The 20,160-nt window shown below is 40.0% G+C and overlaps 1 protein-coding gene across 1 annotated transcript; it reads left to right on the top strand.

The window, feature by feature from the left end:
* Positions 1 to 11,750: 11,750 nt before the first annotated feature.
* Positions 11,751 to 18,575, top strand: LOC128197838 (uncharacterized). Its single transcript, XM_052880662.1, has 3 exons — positions 11,751 to 12,578; positions 12,729 to 14,953; positions 15,131 to 18,575. Exons 1-3 carry the CDS (start codon positions 11,751 to 11,753, stop codon positions 18,573 to 18,575), a joined length of 6,498 nt encoding a protein of 2,165 aa, XP_052736622.1.
* The last annotated feature ends 1,585 nt before the right edge of the window (positions 18,576 to 20,160 follow it).

Genomic DNA, 20,160 nt, shown 5'->3' with positions numbered 1-20,160 from the left:
AAATAGAGGGGTTGTGTAGCGGTGTCACTCTGGGATGTACTTCCTGTTTGGCTATCGTGAGAACTCCAGCTAGAGTCTGTTCTCTTCATATGTGTCTCCACACCTAGTTGATTACTCGACTGTTGTGGAGATGCTATAAAGGGGGCCATAGCTCTAGTAACCTTTGACCTTTAAGTTCAGGAAACCATCCTTGTGAGATTGCATATACTTGACCTTAAACTCAAAACAGTGAACCTTTGTTAGGGCACGATGGGAGGAATATGTATTTCTGTAGTCCTCACGTTGTTCGTTTTTTATGATATTACATTTCATACCATGCATGTGCTTTGTTTCGTCATGCTGTTTATTTATCATGCATCATATTCATACATCATTTGGTAACATGTTAATTTTTAAAGGAAATCGCGGGTACCTATTTGACTTCATATGAGATGGATGTTGACACAAGATCCGATGCTACACGGCACACCGACTCTTCCAATTTAAGAAAGAAGTATAGTCTAAGGACCTATGTTGGAAATTTGACCGGGCTGATAAATTTGGGCAAAAGGCTTAAGACTATGAAGAGAGAAACCTTTCAGAGAAGATATGGAAATTTGTTGAATTTAATGGAGGTTGAAGTACAAATACCCGCTATCACAGCCTTGGCACAATATTATGATTCTCCGCTTCGATGTTTCACATTTCAAGACTTTCAGTTGGCGCCAACTATAGAGGAGTTCGAGCATATCTTGGGTTTGCCACTAGAGGGCACCACTCCCTATCAATATTTAGAACATCATGCCTCTATACCCACCATTGCTGCCATCATGAAACTACACCCCAAGGAGCTTGAAAACAGGATGATGATGAGGAATCAATTGCATGGGTTATCACAGGAATATCTAGAGCAATATTTACATCACCTGGCTGATAAAGAGGATTGGGAAACTTTCATGGATGTATTAGCCCTCACCATATACGGCATTGTCTTGTTTCCCAAAATAGAAAAATTCGTGGATTACATCGCAATAGACGTTTTCGTGGCAAGCAAAACCAGATCAGAGAATCCTGTAACGGCCGTTCTTGCGGATGTTTATGGGACCTTGAGTTTTTGCCAGGAGAGAAAGGGAAAGAAGATTCTTTGTTGTTTACCGGCGTTGTATACATGGATGACAACGCGCGTGTTTAAGGAGATGGTCGACGTCAAGAGTCTATCGAAGACGTCGTCGCACCAAGGGCTTAAAGGTAAAGGAGGGAACGATTGGGCCCGATTCCTTGCTGGCTTGAGCGAAAGAAGTATAAAATGGCGCCTTCCTTGGCTCGAAAATAAACTGGCTATACAACATTGTGGTAGTTTTCCTAATGTGCCTCTCATAGGCGCCCGGTACTGTATCAATTACAACCCCCTTTTGGTGCAAAGACAATTCGGGCATCCCATGAGAGGGGCACCTTCATCAAATTACCTTGCTACCCTATTCATTTATTACGAAGACGGGCATTTCACTGAACTGTTAAGAAAGGTTAAAAACGCCTGGGAAAATGTTGTTCGAGCAGAGAAGGACTTGAGGAATGGAGTAGTGGATAGCAGGGTTAGTTATCACACTTGGATTCTAGAGAGAGTGGAAGTGGTCAAGTTTCCTTTCAAGCCAATCAAGGATCAATCAGCTAGTGAAGGACCATCCCAGGCCCTAGAAAATGAAGAGGTGCAACAATTGAAGGCTGAGATGGAGAAATTAAGGGTGAGGAATGCTAGGTTGGAAAACGAATTACAACGGGCGCGTAATGATCTTGTGGATATGAGAAATGATAATGAAGAAAAGTCGCGGGCTTATGAAAACATTGTCAAAAGTCAGAAGGCTGAAGGAGATTATATATTTCGAGTAAAACAGGATCTAGCGGCCGCGAATAAGGAATTATCCATGAGGGCGAATGATAATAAGGTGGCTTTAGAAGAAAACAGGCAGTGGAAACAACTCTATGAGGAAGTCAAGAGGGATAAAAGGGAAGCCCTAAAAAGATTAAGAGAAGCACAGGTCCAAGTACAAGAAGCGGGACATCAAATGAAGGAAATGGCTACATCATTTCAGGCAGAGATGAATCAAGAGCACTGGAAGTTGGAGGAGTCCGAAAAGGAGTACCGGGCCATGTTAAAACAAATGGAAGATTACATCGAGGAGCAGGAGGAGCGATGGAGGTCGATGGAATTTGAAGAAGGGCATCAGGCCTTGATAAAGCAAATGAAAGAGCACATCGCAGAGCAAGAAATGACTGTAAAGCACTGGAAGGAAAGCTTCTCTCAATTGGCTGCTTTGGCAAATGGGGCAATTGAAGATATCCCCAGGATGGTGTCGAATGCTGAAGCAAGTACTCATTTTCGTAACTCACCAGCGGAAATAGAATTGTTTATTAATCATTGTAAATGGTTGGTGGGAGAGATGAAATCTTTCATTGCCCGGGAGCGGGATTGATGTACATCAGAATTGCGTGTTTTAGACGATGTAATGGATCAAATTTTCTTTAAATGAAAGATGAGGGATGTTTGTTCGGTACCGGCTTGTGTTAATTTTCTATCAGTATTGTCATCGTTATCCTGTGATTTCCACTTATCACTAGCATGCATCATGTTTTCTTTTGTTTTGCATTTTTCATCTATCTAATCTAATAAAAATAATCATCAGTACAAGTGAGAGAACAACGACAAATTTTCCACGACATTCGTACAGGACCAGAGCTAACTCAAAGGTCATGGAGGATTGGGAACAGTCACACGAATCCATTAAGGCCGAGGTCAGCCAGTTGAAGGATCAGATGGCCCAGATTTTGACAGCTCTCGAAGCCCTGAAGACTACGGGAGGGTCGACGCCTGCACAAGTTGAGGGAAGTGCTCAATATTACCCTCCGATGTTCAATGCTGGGAGCCAATCTGTTCCGTTCCCAATGTATGGATTACCCCCAGATTACACTCCACCTGTGGGAGAATACACAGAAGGGGAGCATGCTTCATTCTCTTTCCCTACCACCATCAATGTACCGCCCATCGGTACTCAGGGCCCTGTCCTAGTTTCGGCTGTTACCAATAAGGAGTATTGGTAAATCTTGAAGAAATTTGTTTTGATGATGTTACAAGAAGTTTTAGTTGCAGAAGATATTAGAATTAGTTAAAAGCAATTTGTAGAAATTAAATGTAGTAGGAAATTCTTGTAAACCCTGTAAACTTACATTTTTAACTACAATAATCGATTATGATGAAGCAATAATCGATTATCACAAGTCATACTTGAATAATCGATTATCACTTCATATAATCGATTATCACATCTTTGAAAACCTATAACGGACTTTGAATAATCGATTATCACTTACAATAATCGATTATTCATGGCAGTTGGGAGCTGACCTTTGGCATTCAGTGTACTTGGCTATATATTTTGTTTTGGAGAAATTAGAACAAAAACGTTGTTTTTGAACTGAGAAAGCTTAGAACACTGTGTGTCAGAGGAACGTTCTCAGAAAGCTTTTTGTTCATTGTTCCCTTGCTTGGTCTTGTGAAAGGAGAGGCTCGCGTATCGTGTGTCGATAGTCGGAGCAGACTCTCTTCAAGTTAGCAAGGTGCTCTGCCTGGTCTTGTGAAAGGAGAAGCTTGTGAATCGTTGGTCGATTGATGAAGTGGTTCTCTTCAAGTTGGTAGAGTAGTTCCATTCATTTTTATTGTTCATTATCTTGTAATCTGTTAAACAATTTTTAGTGAAAAAGGTTAATCACTATTTATAGTGATTAACGACTGGACGTAGAATCTTTTGATTCGAACCAGGATAAAAATTCTGTGTTGTTCTTCTTATTCCCTATACTTATTTTATTGTACGTACATCAACCGTTTGGAAATTTGTCTCTAAGAAAATTAAATTTCTAAAACGAACCATTAAACTTGATTTGTGACCGTAACACGCTTTCTAAGTATTTTATTCCGCTGCGCGACTCTATAACGATACCGATTGTTCCGACAATTGGTATCAGAGCTTGCTTTGATATTCTTTCAAATCTTTTCGAAAATGGCCGGTCATCAAACTCAAGTATATGCCGAGGGTGCTTCCATCAACAGACCACCACTCTTTACTGGTGATAACTATGCATTCTGGAAAGTCAGAATGGAAATTTTTATGGGGTCTGTTGACAGAGGCATCTGGGAAGCTGTACTAAATGGTCCCTATATTCCTAAAAGAACTGTTGATGGTGTAGAAGTAGAAAAACCATACTTTAGCTGGACTCCTGAGGAAAATAGAAGAGCCCAATTTGATATTAAGGCTCGTAATATTATTTCATCTGCTGTTGTACTTGATGAATTTTATAGAATTTCAGTATGTAAGACAGCACAGGAAATGTGGGAGGTCCTCAGAGTCACACATGAGGGTACAGACGACGTGAAACGTGCAAGGAAGAATACACTCATCCAGGAGTATGAGATGTTCAGAATGCAACCTGGAGAACCAATTTCTGATGTCCAGAAGCGTTTCACTCACATTGTGAACCACCTAACAGGTTTAGGTAAGAATTTTGACACTGATGAATTGAATGTGAAAATTTTGAAATCATTAGACAGGTCTTGGCAACCAAAGGTGACTGCCATCTCGGAGTCTCAAAACCTCACTCAGATGTCAACGGCGATTCTCTTTGGAAAGCTTCGTGAGCATGAGCTTGAGTTGAGAAGATTGACGGCTGAAGAAGATCAAGGCAAAAGAAAGACACTAGCCTTCAAGTCCGAGATCTCCAAAGGAAAGAACTCTAAAAGGATTGAAGATGATGACTCCGATGATGATGAAGAAAACATGAGTCTTATGATTAAGAAGTTTGCAAAATTTATGAAAGCCAAGGGAAAAGACAAATACCGTGAAGAAAGGAAAGAAAATCATGGATCTTCTTCAAGCATTAAATGTTATGGATGTGGAGAAAGAGGTCATGTGAAGACTGACTGTCCAAAAAATAAGAAAAGTGAAGAAAAGAAAGAAAGAAAGTTTCCAAAGAAGAAGAAAGCTTACATAGCTTGGGAAGAGAATGCTTCTAGTTCTTCAAGCTCAAGCGTTTCAGATGAAGAAGCAAATTTGTGCTTAATGGCAGACCTAGAAGATGCAGGAAGCCAAGTAAGTGATTCTAGCTTAGAGTCAAGTAATGAGTTTGACTTACAAAAGGCATTTCTTGATTTGTTAAATGAATCTGAAAAACTTGATGTTGCTCATAAAAAGCTAAAGAAAGAGCATAATGAATTGAAATTGAGATATGAAAAAGTTCTAGATGACGAAGTTGTTTTAAGAAACAAAGTTAGTAATTTGGAAACTAAATTATCTGAATCTGATACTATTGTACATCCTATTGAATGTCTATCATGTAAAAGTCATCTATTTGATATTGACATTCTTGAGCACTTACTTGCAAAGGCAACTAAGTCTAAATCATATGCCAAAACAAACTTTGAGAAAAGCAATGCAAGAAGTGGAAACACACATCTACACAAAAAATCTAAAGTGATAAGAACCCGTAGAGTTTGGGTAGAAAAAGGGACTTTTGTGAAAAATAAAGTGTATAAGGCTTGTTGTTTTTACTGCATGAAACTTGGTCACACCTCAAACAAATGCAGCATCAAACACTTTGGTGTTCCAAATGGTAAATATGCATGGGTTAAAACTGTAAAATGATGTATGTTGGCATAAACTAACCCCAAGGACCCATAATAAGATTGGGGACCTAAAGTCTTGCTCAAATTTGTTTTGTAGGAACTTATTAAGTCAAAAAAGTCACTGTGGTATCTTGACAGTGGTTGTTCAAGACACATGACCGGTGACAAGAAAAAGTTCATTTCTTTTGAGAAGAAGAAGCAAGGCTTTGTGACTTATGGAGATAACAACAAAGGTAGAATCATTGGAAATGGAGACATTGGAGGAGGAAACACATTGACTATAAAGGACGTATTATGTGTTGAAGGTCTCAAACATAACCTCCTAAGCATAAGTCAATTATGTGACAAGGGTCTCAAGGTAACTTTTGAACGTGATAGATGCACCGTATATCTTAAAGATTCTACTGAAATTGCTTTGCAAGGTGTTAGGCATAATAACATTTACTTGATTGATATTGAAAATGCATCTAGTCATAATATAACATGTTTAGTTGCTAAAGAGGAAAACCCTTGGCTATGGCATAAAAGAGCTGCACATATACATATGCAACATTTGAATAAATTGATTTCAAAAAATCTTGTGATTGGTTTGCCAAATTTAAAATTTGAGAAAAATAAACTTTGCTCTGCATGTCAAAAGGGAAAGCAAACCAAATCCTCATTCTCATCTAAAACTATGATTTCAACATCAAAACCTTTAGAACTTCTGCATATGGACTTGTTTGGTCCATCTAGAATTAAAAGTTTTGGTGGAAACTACTATGCTCTTGTGATTGTTGATGATTACACTAGATTTACTTGGACATTCTTCTTAACCCTTAAAAATGAAGCTTTTAAAGCATTCAAATCGTTTGCAAAACGTGTTCAAAATGAAAAGGAATTGAAAATCAAAACCTTGAGAAGTGATCACGGTGGTGAGTTTGAAAATGAATCTTTTGAAAAGTTTTGTGAAAAACATGGAATTGCTCATAATTTCTCTGCTCCAAGAACTCCCCAACAAAATGGTGTTGTTGAAAGGAAAAATAGGTCATTAGAAGAACTAGCTAGGACTCTTTTAAATGAATCAAATGTGCCAAAATACTTTTGGGCTGATGCAGTTAGTACTGCTTGTTACGTGTTGAACAGAATGCTAATTAGGCCTATTCTTAAGCTAACTCCCTATGAACTGTTTAACGGTAGAAAACCAAATGTATCTCACTTGAAAATCTTTGGATGTAAATGTTTTGTTTTGAATAATGGTAAAGATAATTTAGGCAAATTTGATGCTAAATCTGATGAGGCAATCTTCTTAGGATATTCTTTAACTAGCAAAGCATATAGGGTGTTTAATAGAAGAACCTTGACAATTGAAGAATCAATGCATGTTGTCTTTGATGAAATTGTGGACCTTGAGGTGAACCCTCTTGAGTCAAATAAATCAATTGCAGGTGATGAGGATTATTTGAGGGAAGCTCTTGAAGAGATGTATCTAAATGAAAACTATCCACCAGAAACTCAAAATGAACATCAAGTAGTTGATCCTAAAAGCTATCAACAACCAAGAGGACTTTCTCTGGACAACATCATCGGAGATATATTAAAAGGGGTAACTCCTAGACACAATCTTAATAATTTCTGCTTAACAGTAGCTTTTGTGTCTCAGGTAGAACCTAAGAACATAAAGGAAGCTCTTCAAGATGATAAATGGTGTGTTGCTATGCAAGAAGAACTTAATCAATTTGAAAGGAATGATGTTTGGCAACTCATTCCTAGACAAGATGATCTTCAAGTCATTGGAACAAAGTGGGTGTTTAGAAACAAGCTTGATGAAGATGGAAACATCACAAAGAACAAAGCCAGGTTAGTTGCAAAGGGCTACTGTCAAGAGGAAGGTATCGACTATGATGAAACTTACGCTCCAGTAGCCAGGTTAGAAGCAATTAGATTATTACTTGCTTATGCCTCTTTGATGAAGTTTAAATTGTACCAAATGGATGTGAAAAGCGCATTTTTGAATGGTTTTATTAAAGAAGAGGTATATGTTAGTCAACCTCCTGGTTTTGAGGATTTTAAATATCCTAATCATGTTTATAAGTTAAAAAAGGCCTTGTATGGTCTTAAACAGACACCTAGATCTTGGTATGACAGACTTAGCACCTTCTTGATTGAAAATGATTTCTCTAGAGGAAAGGTTGATTCCACCCTATTTATTAAGAAAGTAGGAAAACATATCTTGATTGTTCAAGTATACGTAGATGACATTATTTTTGGGTCTACAAATAATTCATTATGTGAGGGATTTGCACAAATCATGCAAGGTGAATTTGAGATGTCTATGATGGGTGAGCTTACCTTCTTCTTAGGGCTGCAAATAAAGCAAATAGATGGGGGGACTTTTGTCTCTCAAACTAAATATTGTAGAGAAGTACTTAAGAAGTTTGGTATGGATACTTGTAGAGAAGCCAACACACCTATGGCAACGTCTTGCTATTTAGATAAGGATGAATCTGGTGAAGGGGTAAATGAAACCATGTTTAGAGGAATGATAGGATCCCTACTGTATCTAACTGCTAGTAGACCAGACATTATGCAAAGTGTATGTGTGTGTGCTAGGTACCAAGCTAATCCTAAAGAATCTCATCTAATTGCTGTCAAAAGAATTTTGAAATACCTTAAAGGAACCACTTCTTTTGGACTCTGGTATCCATCTGATGCTTCACTTAGTTTAATAGGTTATTCTGATGCAGACTATGGTGGCTGTAAAATTGATAGGAAAAGTACTAGTGGCACTTGTCATTTTCTGGGTTGTTCTTTAGTGTCTTGGCATTCAAAGAAACAAGCTTGTGTAGCATTATCTACTACTGAAGCTGAATACATTGCTGCTGGAAATTGTTGTGCCCAAATCTTATGGATGAAACAGCAACTGGAGGATTTTGATATCTTCCTTGATCACATTCCTTTGAAATGTGATAATACTAGTGCTATCAACCTAACTAAGAACCCCATAATGCACTCAAGAACTAAGCACATTGAAATTAGACATCATTTCTTGAGAGATCACATTCAAAAGGGAGATTGCCAAATTGAATACATTGACACGATACATCAATTAGCTGATATCTTTACTAAAGCCCTGCCTAAAGATAGATTCTATGAGCTTAGAAGAGAGTTAGGGGTATTAGACATGTCTTAGACTCCACATTTATGGTTCTTTGCAAATTTTCAAAATATCAGCGTTAATAATCGCTTATCATCAGGTCATAATCGATTATTCCAAACCTGGGATACATCCTCTACACTACCATAATCGATTATGAATCTTCAAACTCATCCCTGGAAAATCATGAGCAAATAATCGATTATCTTCATACATAATCGATTATCGCACAATTTCTGGAACGAGACCAATGAGCAGATAATCGATTATCACTTACGATAATCGATTATCACGCTACCAGTTTCAAAAATAAAGCCGTTAGAGACTCCATAACGGCTCAAAACGGTCATAAACGGCTAGTTCTTCCCTTCTTCTTATAAATAGGCCTCGATAATCGATTGTTAGCCATCTCTTTGCACCTAGAAACTACTGAAATCAAAATCTTGAGCTTCAAATCCCTCCAATTTTGCTCACTCTCTCAAACTATCACTCCCTCAACCTTTCTCCATGGCAGATTCAAGGAGACATCGCCGCAGAGCTGTTGGAGCATCCTCTTCCTCTCAACCACGTCCGGCAACGATTGATGGATGGATTTCAGATCAAGAAAGACATGCGGACTATGTTTCTTCCTGGCAAGAGAGACGCATCATGGCAGTAAAGTATATTCGCCTTGATTTTTTCGGTTTCTATGGATTTCAATTTCCAGCGCTGTTTAATGATCAAGGACTCTCAAATCTGGTGGAGCAAAACGGTTGCATTTATCCCGATCTCATCAGAGTGTTCTACTTCAACTTGCGATATCGAGATGGGATTATTTCCACCAAAGTCAAGGGTGTCCCTATAATTTTAGATGATGATGTGTGGACCAACGTTGCCCACCTACCCATCTGGGATGATGCTGTCAAAGTTCATCTCGGACTCCAAGATTTCGATCGCTTATTGACCTTCCAATCCTTCCTACGTCACCCTGAACAACAGACTAATCGAAGGCAATTGCTTGTTGGAGGTTTCAAGGTTGAAGAAAGGATGATTCACTACTTACTTGTCTGGATCCTCTGTCCTAGAGCAACCAATCATGCTCAATGCTCTGAACAGGATCTACTTCTTCTATATGGGATCCTGAATCACATCCACATCGATTGGCCTGCTCTCATTGCTGACACTATGGTAAAAGCTAAGAAATCCCATTCTTATCACCTTCCTTATGCTCTTCTTATTTCTAGAATCTTGGAGTACAAAGGGGTCAATATTGAAGGAGAACTTGTCCAAGCCACTCAAGTTGTTGGCTCGGAAATCGGCGACACTACCTTTCGTCAGATGGGATTCATTACTAGAGGCAGGGTCCTTATTCACAAAGATGATGATCATCCTGATGTAGTTGAAGATGATGACATGGACACTCATATGGCTGACCCCGTAAGTGCCGCTGCTCCGTCTGATGCTGGACCATCCAACATACCCTCCTCTTCCTCAATTTCTATGGAAGAACATTTTGCAAGGTTATCTAAACAATTGGAGGATATGAGTCTTGCACAAAAGACTCACTTTGAGGCGATTTATGATTGGCAACGATCTGTTGATGAGCACATGGTTGATCAATTTCTTGATCTTGATGTTCGCCTATCTAACATCGAGAATCATCTCAACATTCAACCTCCCGAGAGATCTCCTAGTCCTGAGTTTTAGATATAGGTTCTCTGTAAGACTGTTTTGTTGTTTACTTGCCATTTCATCTATGTTATAATTCAGTCTGTTATGTGTCCTCTTCCAATGTAATCTTTATTTTCATAAATAAAATGATCTCTTGATTATATGCATCCTTTGATTAATTAAGGGGGAGATCATATTTAGGGGGAGCCTTTAACATCTGATCTTTTTGCTTCTGATCAAAAAGGGGGAGAAGTATAAATTATTACAGGTATTGCTAACCTTGTTGTTGTTTGTTAGCTTGTATGTTTTGCAGATAAGCCAAATTTGCTTTTAAAATTGAATTTTTGATCATCATCAAAAAGGGGGAGATTGTTACCAATAAGGAGTATTGGTAAATCTTGAAGAAATTTGTTTTGATGATGTTACAAGAAGTTTTAGTTGCAGAAGATATTAGAATTAGTTAAAAGCAATTTGTAGAAATTAAATGTAGTAGGAAATTCTTGTAAACCCTGTAAACTTACATTTTTAACTACAATAATCGATTATGATGAAGCAATAATCGATTATCACAAGTCATACTTGAATAATCGATTATCACTTCATATAATCGATTATCACATCTTTGAAAACCTATAACGGACTTTGAATAATCGATTATCACTTACAATAATCGATTATTCATGGCAGTTGGGAGCTGACCTTTGGCATTCAGTGTACTTGGCTATATATTTTGTTTTGGAGAAATTAGAACAAAAACGTTGTTTTTGAACTGAGAAAGCTTAGAACACTGTGTGTCAGAGGAACGTTCTCAGAAAGCTTTTTGTTCATTGTTCCCTTGCTTGGTCTTGTGAAAGGAGAGGCTCGCGTATCGTGTGTCGATAGTCGGAGCAGACTCTCTTCAAGTTAGCAAGGTGCTCTGCCTGGTCTTGTGAAAGGAGAAGCTTGTGAATCGTTGGTCGATTGCTGAAGTGGTTCTCTTCAAGTTGGTAGAGTAGTTCCATTCATTTTTATTGTTCATTATCTTGTAATCTGTTAAACAATTTTTAGTGAAAAAGGTTAATCACTATTTATAGTGATTAACGACTGGACGTAGAATCTTTTGATTCGAACCAGGATAAAAATTCTGTGTTGTTCTTCTTATTCCCTATACTTATTTTATTGTACGTACATCAACCGTTTGGAAATTTGTCTCTAAGAAAATTAAATTTCTAAAACGAACCATTAAACTTGATTTGTGACCGTAACACGCTTTCTAAGTATTTTATTCCGCTGCGCGACTCTATAACGATACCGATTGTTCCGACATCGGCACCCATGAAAGGTGTAACTACGAATGAGTCGACCGCAGTTGAAGGAACGCGGGTAACTGTAATGCCACATGTAATGGTCAAGGAGGATCCTTCAGCTAGGGGCGCGCCACATACCACAGTGATTAGGGGGATTGATAGTTTCATTGGAACTAAGAATAAGTTGGAAATTCTGGAAGAAAGACTTAGAGCCATAGAAGGAGTCGAAAGCTATGGGTTTGGAGATGCGGCCAGACTGAGTTTGGTTCCAGGCTTGAAAATCCCGCCTAAGTTCAAGGCGCCGGAGTTTGAAAAATATAAGGGTAACACTTGCCCTAAAGGCCATGTAACCATGTACTGCAGAAAGATGGCTGCGTATGCTCATGATGAGGAGCTACTCATTCACGTTTTCCAGGAAAGTTTGGCCGGGGTAGCATTAAACTGGTATACCCACCTGGAGCCATCCCAAATTCGTTGTTGGGCGGATCTAGCTGACGCCTTCGTGAAACAATATGTATATAATACTCATGTTGCCCCGGACCGTCTGCAGCTGCAGAATATGACAAAAAAGGACAATGAAACTTTCAAAGAGTACGCCCAACGATGGAGAGAGTTGGCTGCGCAAGTTGAGCCGCCGTTGTTTGATAAGGAGATGGTGTCGATGTTCGTAAACACACTCCAGCCGCCATTTTATGAGCATATGGTTGGGAATGTATCTGTCAATTTTGCTGACACCATCATCATTGGTGAAAGGATAGAAATTGGATTGAAAAACGGAAAGATAGCATGTGGCTCATCTACAACTACAAACTATAAAAAGCCCAGCTTCAATCAGGGGAAGAAAAAAGAGGGGGAGGTACATGCTGCGTCGGTAATGCCTGTGTGGAGAGGACGAGCTCCCGATCCTAATTATCGACCGTACTTAAACCCACCTCCTTATGCTGCTAACACCACGCTTGCTCACGAAGTTAGGCCTTAACAACAACAAGCGTATTATCCACCGCAGCGTATCCCAACCGAAGCTTTAAGACCGGCTACAAACATGGGCCCAAATCTGAATGTGGGTCACAACAACAACCCAAGGGGAAATCAATTTGTTAGGTTCACTCCAGTCCCTATGACCTACACTGAATTGTTACCTAACCTAGTCAAGAAGGGTCTGGTCGCCATTTGCCCGATGAAGCCTGTACAGGAGCCGTACCCTAGGGGTTATGACGCAAATGCCAGGTGTAGTTATCATGCAGGAGGCATTGGCCACTCAACCGAAGGATGTTTCGCTCTCAAATATAAAGTTCAGGCTCTGATAGATTCGGGTTGGTTAAAGTTTCAAGAAGACCAGCCCAGCGTCGATACTAATCCATTGTCCGGGCACGGGAATTCTTCGACGAACGCCATCGAGGTTGGAAACCATGATTTGATAAGAGATGTGGGTGAAATCCGAAATTCTAGGAGGTTTATCTTTGAAGCTTTGTTGAAGAAGGGCCTAGTGAATGGCGATTATGATCTGAGTATAGCGTGCGCACTCCATCCGGATGCCGAGCACTCTATTGAGGAATGTATGGAATTCGAGATTTTTTTACAAGACTTACTTGATAGAAATCTGATGCAAGTGTGTTGCAAGGTCAGAGAGGAAGAAGTATTTGCACAAATGGGTGGAGAATCTGATGTGACTCTACCCGAACCTTTGGTGATCCATTTTACTAGGACCACCCATGCACTGGTAACTGAAGGAAATCCATCTGTTGTCATCCGAGTGCCAACTCCTTTCCCTTATAAGAACGAGAAAGCCGTCCCATGGAGATATGGAGCAATTGCATTAGATGAGGGAGAATATGCGAATCCGACTGTGGAAAACATATTAGGCATTGGTGGAATGACCAGAAGTGGTCGAATATTTACACCACCAGAATTGGCGAGAGAAAGAACCAATGATAGGGAAGCAACAATGGCTGCAAAAGCGAAGGAGTTCTTGAGGGGGAAGAACGTGGAGGCCGAGGAGACCCCCGATAAAGAGAAGAAGAGGGAAATATCTGAAGAAGAAGTTGGTGAATTCCTAAAGTTCATACAACAGAGTGAGTACAAAGTGGTGGAACAGTTGAACCGCATGCCTGCCCGGATCTCCTTGCTAGAATTACTCATGCACTCTGCTTCCCATCGAAAGTTGTTGATGAAGATACTCAGTGAGGCTCATGTGGAGCAAGGTATTTCTCTGAGCAAGTTCGAGGGCATTGTTGGCAACATCGTTGCTAATAATTACCTCACCTTCACTGATGAAGAGATACCTGTTGAGGGGAGAGGTCATAACAAAGCTCTTCATGTCTCTGTGAAATGCCTGGATCATGTGATAGCACGTGTCTTAGTGGATAATGGATCATCCCTAAATGTCATGCCAAAAGCAACCTTCGAGAAGCTACCCAGTGACGGAACGCATATGAAGCCAAGTTCTATGATTGTGAGAGCCTTTGATGGTAGTAAGAGGGAAGTGATGGGAGAGGTAGAACTACCAGTCCAAGTCGGTCCGTGTGTCTTTCAAGTGACATTCCAAGTCATGGACATCCTCCCGGCCTATAGTTGTCTGTTGGGTCGCCCATGGATCCATTCTGCAGGGGTTGTGGCTTCTACACTACATCAAAAGTTGAAGTATGTTATGGGAGACAAGCTGGTGATAGTGGCAGGAGAGGAGGATTTCTTGGTGAGCGGACCATCATCCTCCCGTTATATTGAAGCAACTGAGGAAGCTCTCGAGACAGCTTTCCAATCTCTGGAGATTGTGGGAAACACCTATGTGGAGCCATTCGCGGTCAACCCGCATCTGTCGCGTGCTTCTATAATGATGGCCAAAGTCATGCTGAAAGGAGGTTATATGCATGGGAAAGGTTTGGGCAAGTGTGGACAGGGGCGAGCATTCCCTCTGGAGGTCGTCGAGAACAAGAATAGGTATGGCCTAGGTTACAAGCCCACCAAGGAGGATAGGAGAAGACTGATAAAAGAAAAGAGAGAACGCAGTCTGGCTCGGGTGGAAAGACGGGAGCCCAAAGTGGGAAGAATTCATATCTGCGACCTCAAGGAGAGCTTTCGCAGCGCTGGTTGGGTTAACACTGGCCACATAGCAGTTGTGGGAGATGAAGATGGATCGGAAGGCTCCAGTTTCATGTGGGCCTGCTCCCCGGATGCACGACTCAACAATTGGAAGATGCTGGATTTGCCCGTGATGCTTAATTTGAATGAGATGTAATAACTTTAATTAATCCTATCGCTTTACCCGGGGCTTTAGGATTCATGACTTACGGGTTGACGCTTTTAGTTTGTTATGCTCAGCGCGATAATCAAAGTGTGTTTGTTTTTGTTTTGCATTCCTCGTCGTTTTTCCGTTTATTTATTTCCTTTTCGTAAACTTAAATAATGCAGATATGACAATGAATGTTTTGAAAGTAATTATGTCAATATTCCTGATTTTGGGCGCCCTGTCAATAATACGGAAGATGATTGTGATGATGACCCAGAACCCCCTCCTGAACTGTTAAGACTAGTGGGACAAGAGTGTAAGGAGATAAAACCTCACCAGGAAGATGTTGAAGTACTCAATTTAGGGAATGCGGGTGAGGAAAAGGAGGTGAAGATCGGTACAACCATGAAAGCAGAAGTGAAAGATAAATTGCGTGTCTTATTGAGGGAGTTCAGGGATGTGTTTGCTTGGTCTTACAATGACATGCCAGGTCTCGATACAGATATTGTACAACACAAGCTCCCACTCAAGCCGGAATGCCCACCGGTAAAGCAAAAACTAAGAAGAATGAAACCGGAAATGTCCTTGAAGATCAAGGAGGAGGTACAGAAGCAATTCGATGCAGGGTTTCTAGCTGTGGCGAGATACCCAGAATGGGTAGCAAACATTGTACCGGTGCCTAAGAAGGATGGTAAAGTTCGGATGTGTGTCGATTATCGAGATTTGAATCGCGCAAGCCCAAAGGATAATTTCCCATTACCACACATCGACACCCTAGTTGATAATACAGCCAAGTATTCACTGTTTTCGTTCATGGATGGTTTTTCGGGGTATAACCAGATCAAGATGGCGCCAGAAGATATGGAAAAGACGACTTTTATTACATTGTGGGGCACATTTTGTTATAAGGTGATGTCTTTTGGACTCAAGAATGCTGGGGCAACATATCAAAGGGCGATGGTGGCACTTTTCCATGATATGATGCACAAGGAGATTGAAGTTTATGTGGACGACATGATCGCGAAGTCCGAATCAGAAGAAGAACACATCCTCAACTTGAGAAAGTTATTCGAGAGATTGAGGAAGTATAAGCTTAGGCTGAATCCCGCCAAATGTACATTTGGAGTGAAATCCGGGAAATTGTTGGGCTTTATTGTCAGCCAGAGGGGGATAGAGGTGGATCCAAACAAAGTGCGATCGATAATGGAAATGCCTGCGCCTAAAACGGAAAAAGAAGTTCGAGGGTTTTTGGGTAGATTGAATTACATTGCTAGATTCATCTCCCAATTAACTGCTACTTGTGAACCACTGTTCAAGTTGTTACGAAAGAATCAGGCTGTGGTGTGGAATGAGGATTGTCAGGCCGCTTTTGAGAGAGTCAAACAATACTTACAGGACCCTCCTGTATTACGTCCACCAGAACCAGGAAGGCCACTCATTTTGTATTTGACTGTATTGGACAAGTCCATGGGTTGTGTATTGGGTCAGCATGATGAGGATGGCAAAAGAGAGCACGCTATATATTACTTGAGCAAGAAATTCACAGACTGCGAACAACGATATTCATCGTTAGAGCAGACTTGTTGCGCGTTGGCATGGGCCGCTCATCGTTTGAGGCAATACATGTTGAGTCATTCCACATGGTTGATATCCAAGATGGATCCTATCAAGTATATTTTTGAAAAGCCTGCTCTTACTGGAAGGATAGCTCGATGGCAGATGTTATTGTCAGAATACGACATCGTATATGTCACTCAGAAATCTGTCAAGGGTAGCGCACTAGCAGAATACCTGGCTCATCAACCCCTTTGTGATTATCAACCAATGCAACCTGAATTTCCAGATGAGGATATCATGGCTTTATTCGAAGAGAGCAAAGAAGACCAAAACGAAAAGGCATGGACAGTGTTATTCGACGGAGCCTCGAATGTGATGGGACATGGAATAGGGGCAGTGCTTATCTCCCCAGAGCGTCAGTATATACCAATGACGGCAAGGTTGTGTTTTAGCTGCACAAATAACATCGCTGAATATGAAGCCTGTGCCATGGGTATTCGAGCAGCAATTGAATCAAAGGCAAAAATTCTGGATGTATATGGAGATTCAGCTTTGGTCATCCATCAATTGAAAGGAGAATGGGAAACTAGGGATACAAAATTAATTCCCTACCAAGCTTACATCAGGGGATTAATGGAGTATTTCGATTCCATCACATTTAACCATATACCGCGAGAAGATAATCAATTAGCAGACGCGCTGGCTACCTTGTCGTCAATGTTTGAGGTTGATCAAGATGCAGAATTACCAAGAATCAAAATGAAAAGCCATGCAGAGCCAGCATATTGCCACTTCATCGAGGAGGAGTTAGACTATAAACCTTGGTACTTTGATATCAAGCGTTATCTTAAAACTCGAGAATACCCTGAAGATGCGTCTGAAAATGATAAAAGAGCACTAAGGAGGTTGGCCGGCAGTTTCATCTTAAGTGGGGATGTTTTATACAAGAGAAACCATGACATGGTTCTCCTTAGATGTGTGGATGCAAAGGAAGCTGAGTTGCTACTGAAAGAAGTGCACGAAGGTACATTTGGTACACACATGAATGGACATTCGATGGCTAGGAAGATCTTAAGAGCTGGTTACTTCTGGTTGACCATGGAAACCGATTGTTGCATACATGTGAGAAAGTGTGAGAAATGTCAGATATATGCAGATAATATCAATATGCCACCCGCTGCTCTAAACGTGTTGTCTGCACCATGGCCATTTTCGATGTGGGGAATAGATGTCATCGGAGCTATAGAACCAAAAGCGTCAAATGGACATCGCTTCATACTAGTCGCGATCGACTATTTCACCAAATGGGTTGAGGCTGCTTCGTATGCCAACGTGACTAGAAAGGTTGTGGTTAGATTCATAAGGAAGGAGTTGATCTGTAGGTATGGGCTACCTAGCAAGATCATCACTGATAACGCTACCAACCTAAACAATCAGATGATGGCGGAGTTATGTGAGGAATTCAAAATTCACCATCATAATTCCTCTCCTTATCGTCCAAAAATGAATGGGGCAGTAGAGGCTGCTAACAAGAACATCAAGAAGATTGTGCAGAAGATGGTGGTCACCTACAAGGATTGGCACGAAATGCTTCCTTTCGCTCTGCACGGATACCGCACATCAGTACGAACATCAACTGGGGCCACGCCGTTCTCGCTAGTGTATGGGATGGAAGCGGTACTTCCATTTGAGGTTGAAATTCCCTCCTTACGCGTGTTAAGGGAAATTAAGTTAGAGGAAGCTGAGTGGGTTCAGACCCGATTCGACCAACTCAACCTTATCGAAGAAAAAAGGTTAACAGCAGTGTGTCATGGACAACTGTATCAAAGGAGAATGAAAAAGGCGTTTGACAAAAGGGTGCACCCAAGAGAGTTTCATGAAGGCGAACTGGTGTTGAAGAGGATTTTACCCGTCCAAAAAGATCATAGAGGCAAGTGGACCCCAAACTATGAAGGGCCGTTTGTGGTAAAGAAAGCTTTCTCTGGTGGAGCACTAATTCTCGCAAGGATGGATGGGGAGGAATTACCGTTACCGGTTAATTCCGATGCGGTCAAAAAGTTTTATGTATGATGATTCCGTGATAGGGGTTGCCGTTAGTGAATATTAACATTGCTTTTTTTAAATTGTTGTAATCTGTGTTATTCAATAAATACCGCATATTAATTTTTGTTCATACTCTCTGAAATGATTGCATGTCACGCTGAGCTCTTTAGGTAAATAAAGAGGAATGAAAACGAAAATAATTGAGCGAATGTCAACAAAAGCATCACGGGTATTCAGTCGACTTGGCTCGGTCCTGGGGGATGTCGTAAAAAAAAAAAAATAAATAAAAACAAAACGAAACAAAAAAAAACAAAACAAAAAAAAATCTGTTTTTCAACTAGTATCATCATGTTCATTTCATATTACTTTTTTTCATGCATAAAATCAAAAAGATACACAAAAGTTAAGTCAATTATTTTCAATGCAAATCATCCATTTTATGAGCTCTGAAAAAAAAATGTAATGGATGTCATAATCTCTTGTAGTCAAATGTTTAAACCACATATTCTTAAGAGATATCTGTGTGTGCATTGCTTGAAAACATCATCCTTCAGCCCTCGCTAGACCAAAAATTAACTCAATCACGTTCTTGAGCCCAAATAATAAACACAGAGTTTCACACTGGGGCAGATTTTCTGTTACTTCCACTAGCTTTCATTTGGGAGATCCTGAAATCCGTTATAAAAAAAAAAGAAAAGAAAAATGACTCTTGTTGAGATCATGTAGTCTTGTCTCCTAATTAATCTTTTGAAAATAAAACAACCAAAATTTGAAATGACGTGTGGCCATTTTTCTTCATCAAAAAAAAAAAAACAAAAAAAAACAAAAAAAAAACAAAAAATATATCCATTGATACCAAATTTGAGCCAATAAGAAATTTCTTTTCAAATTTACCCAAACAAGGGTTACCATCACAGTAGAAGTCAAATTGCAAAGGAACAGACTTAGTGATCAAATGAAGAGAGTTCATCAAAAGTAAAGCAAAAACGGAAAGAATCACAAAGTGATGACAAACAAAGAGAGAAGTTTGCAAATTAGCAAGGAAAGTCAAAACATATTTGACAAATAGCTGATACAAAGTGTAGATGGTAACTCTTGTTTCAAATAACCCCAAAAATTTATTTGAGCCTTTATATCCTTTCTTTCAATACCCTTCAGCCCAAGCCACATTACAAGCCCAATAAAAGTCCACACGGATTGAATAATGGTTGCTTAAATTTTCATAAAGCTTAATTTTCAGACAAGACAAAAATGACTAACAATGCAGTTATAAAAAAAATGATGATGAAAATGAATGTCCTCGGAAGAAGGGAACTCCGTGTTGATCAATTATACAAAGGAAAATCAAGCCAATTGGGGCAATCCTTTCAAGCCAATCATTTCCATATCCATCACAAATTCATATCCCATTCAAACTCTTCCCCCGATTCCCAAACTAGGGGGCAACTTTGGGCAACTTTTTGAATTTCAATGTTTTGGCCCATTCAAAATATTGGGCAACTTTGTTAATCTCGCATTTGTTTCATCTGTATATTCAAAGTTCGTACCAGGACCGGGGCATCCCTTATTGGGCCTCTCAGATTTGTCCACACTATTTTCATAAATCCACCCT

This window comes from Vigna angularis, chromosome 7 (genome assembly GCF_016808095.1).
Source record: "Vigna angularis cultivar LongXiaoDou No.4 chromosome 7, ASM1680809v1, whole genome shotgun sequence".
NCBI lineage: Eukaryota > Viridiplantae > Streptophyta > Magnoliopsida > Fabales > Fabaceae > Vigna > Vigna angularis.
This window is presented reverse-complemented; position numbering and strand designations above follow the sequence as displayed.

Bases quoted from the DNA above. Each gene is read 5' to 3' on its own strand.
- LOC128197838 (XM_052880662.1), top strand. From the start codon at position 11,751: ATGAAAGGTGTAACTACGAATGAGTCGACCGCAGTTGAAGGAACGCGG. The intron at 12,579-12,728 runs GTACATGCTGCG...TATCCACCGCAG, and splicing joins GGAAGAAAAAAGAGGGGGAG to CGTATCCCAACCGAAGCTTT. The intron at 14,954-15,130 runs GTAATAACTTTA...TAAATAATGCAG, and splicing joins ATGCTTAATTTGAATGAGAT to ATATGACAATGAATGTTTTG.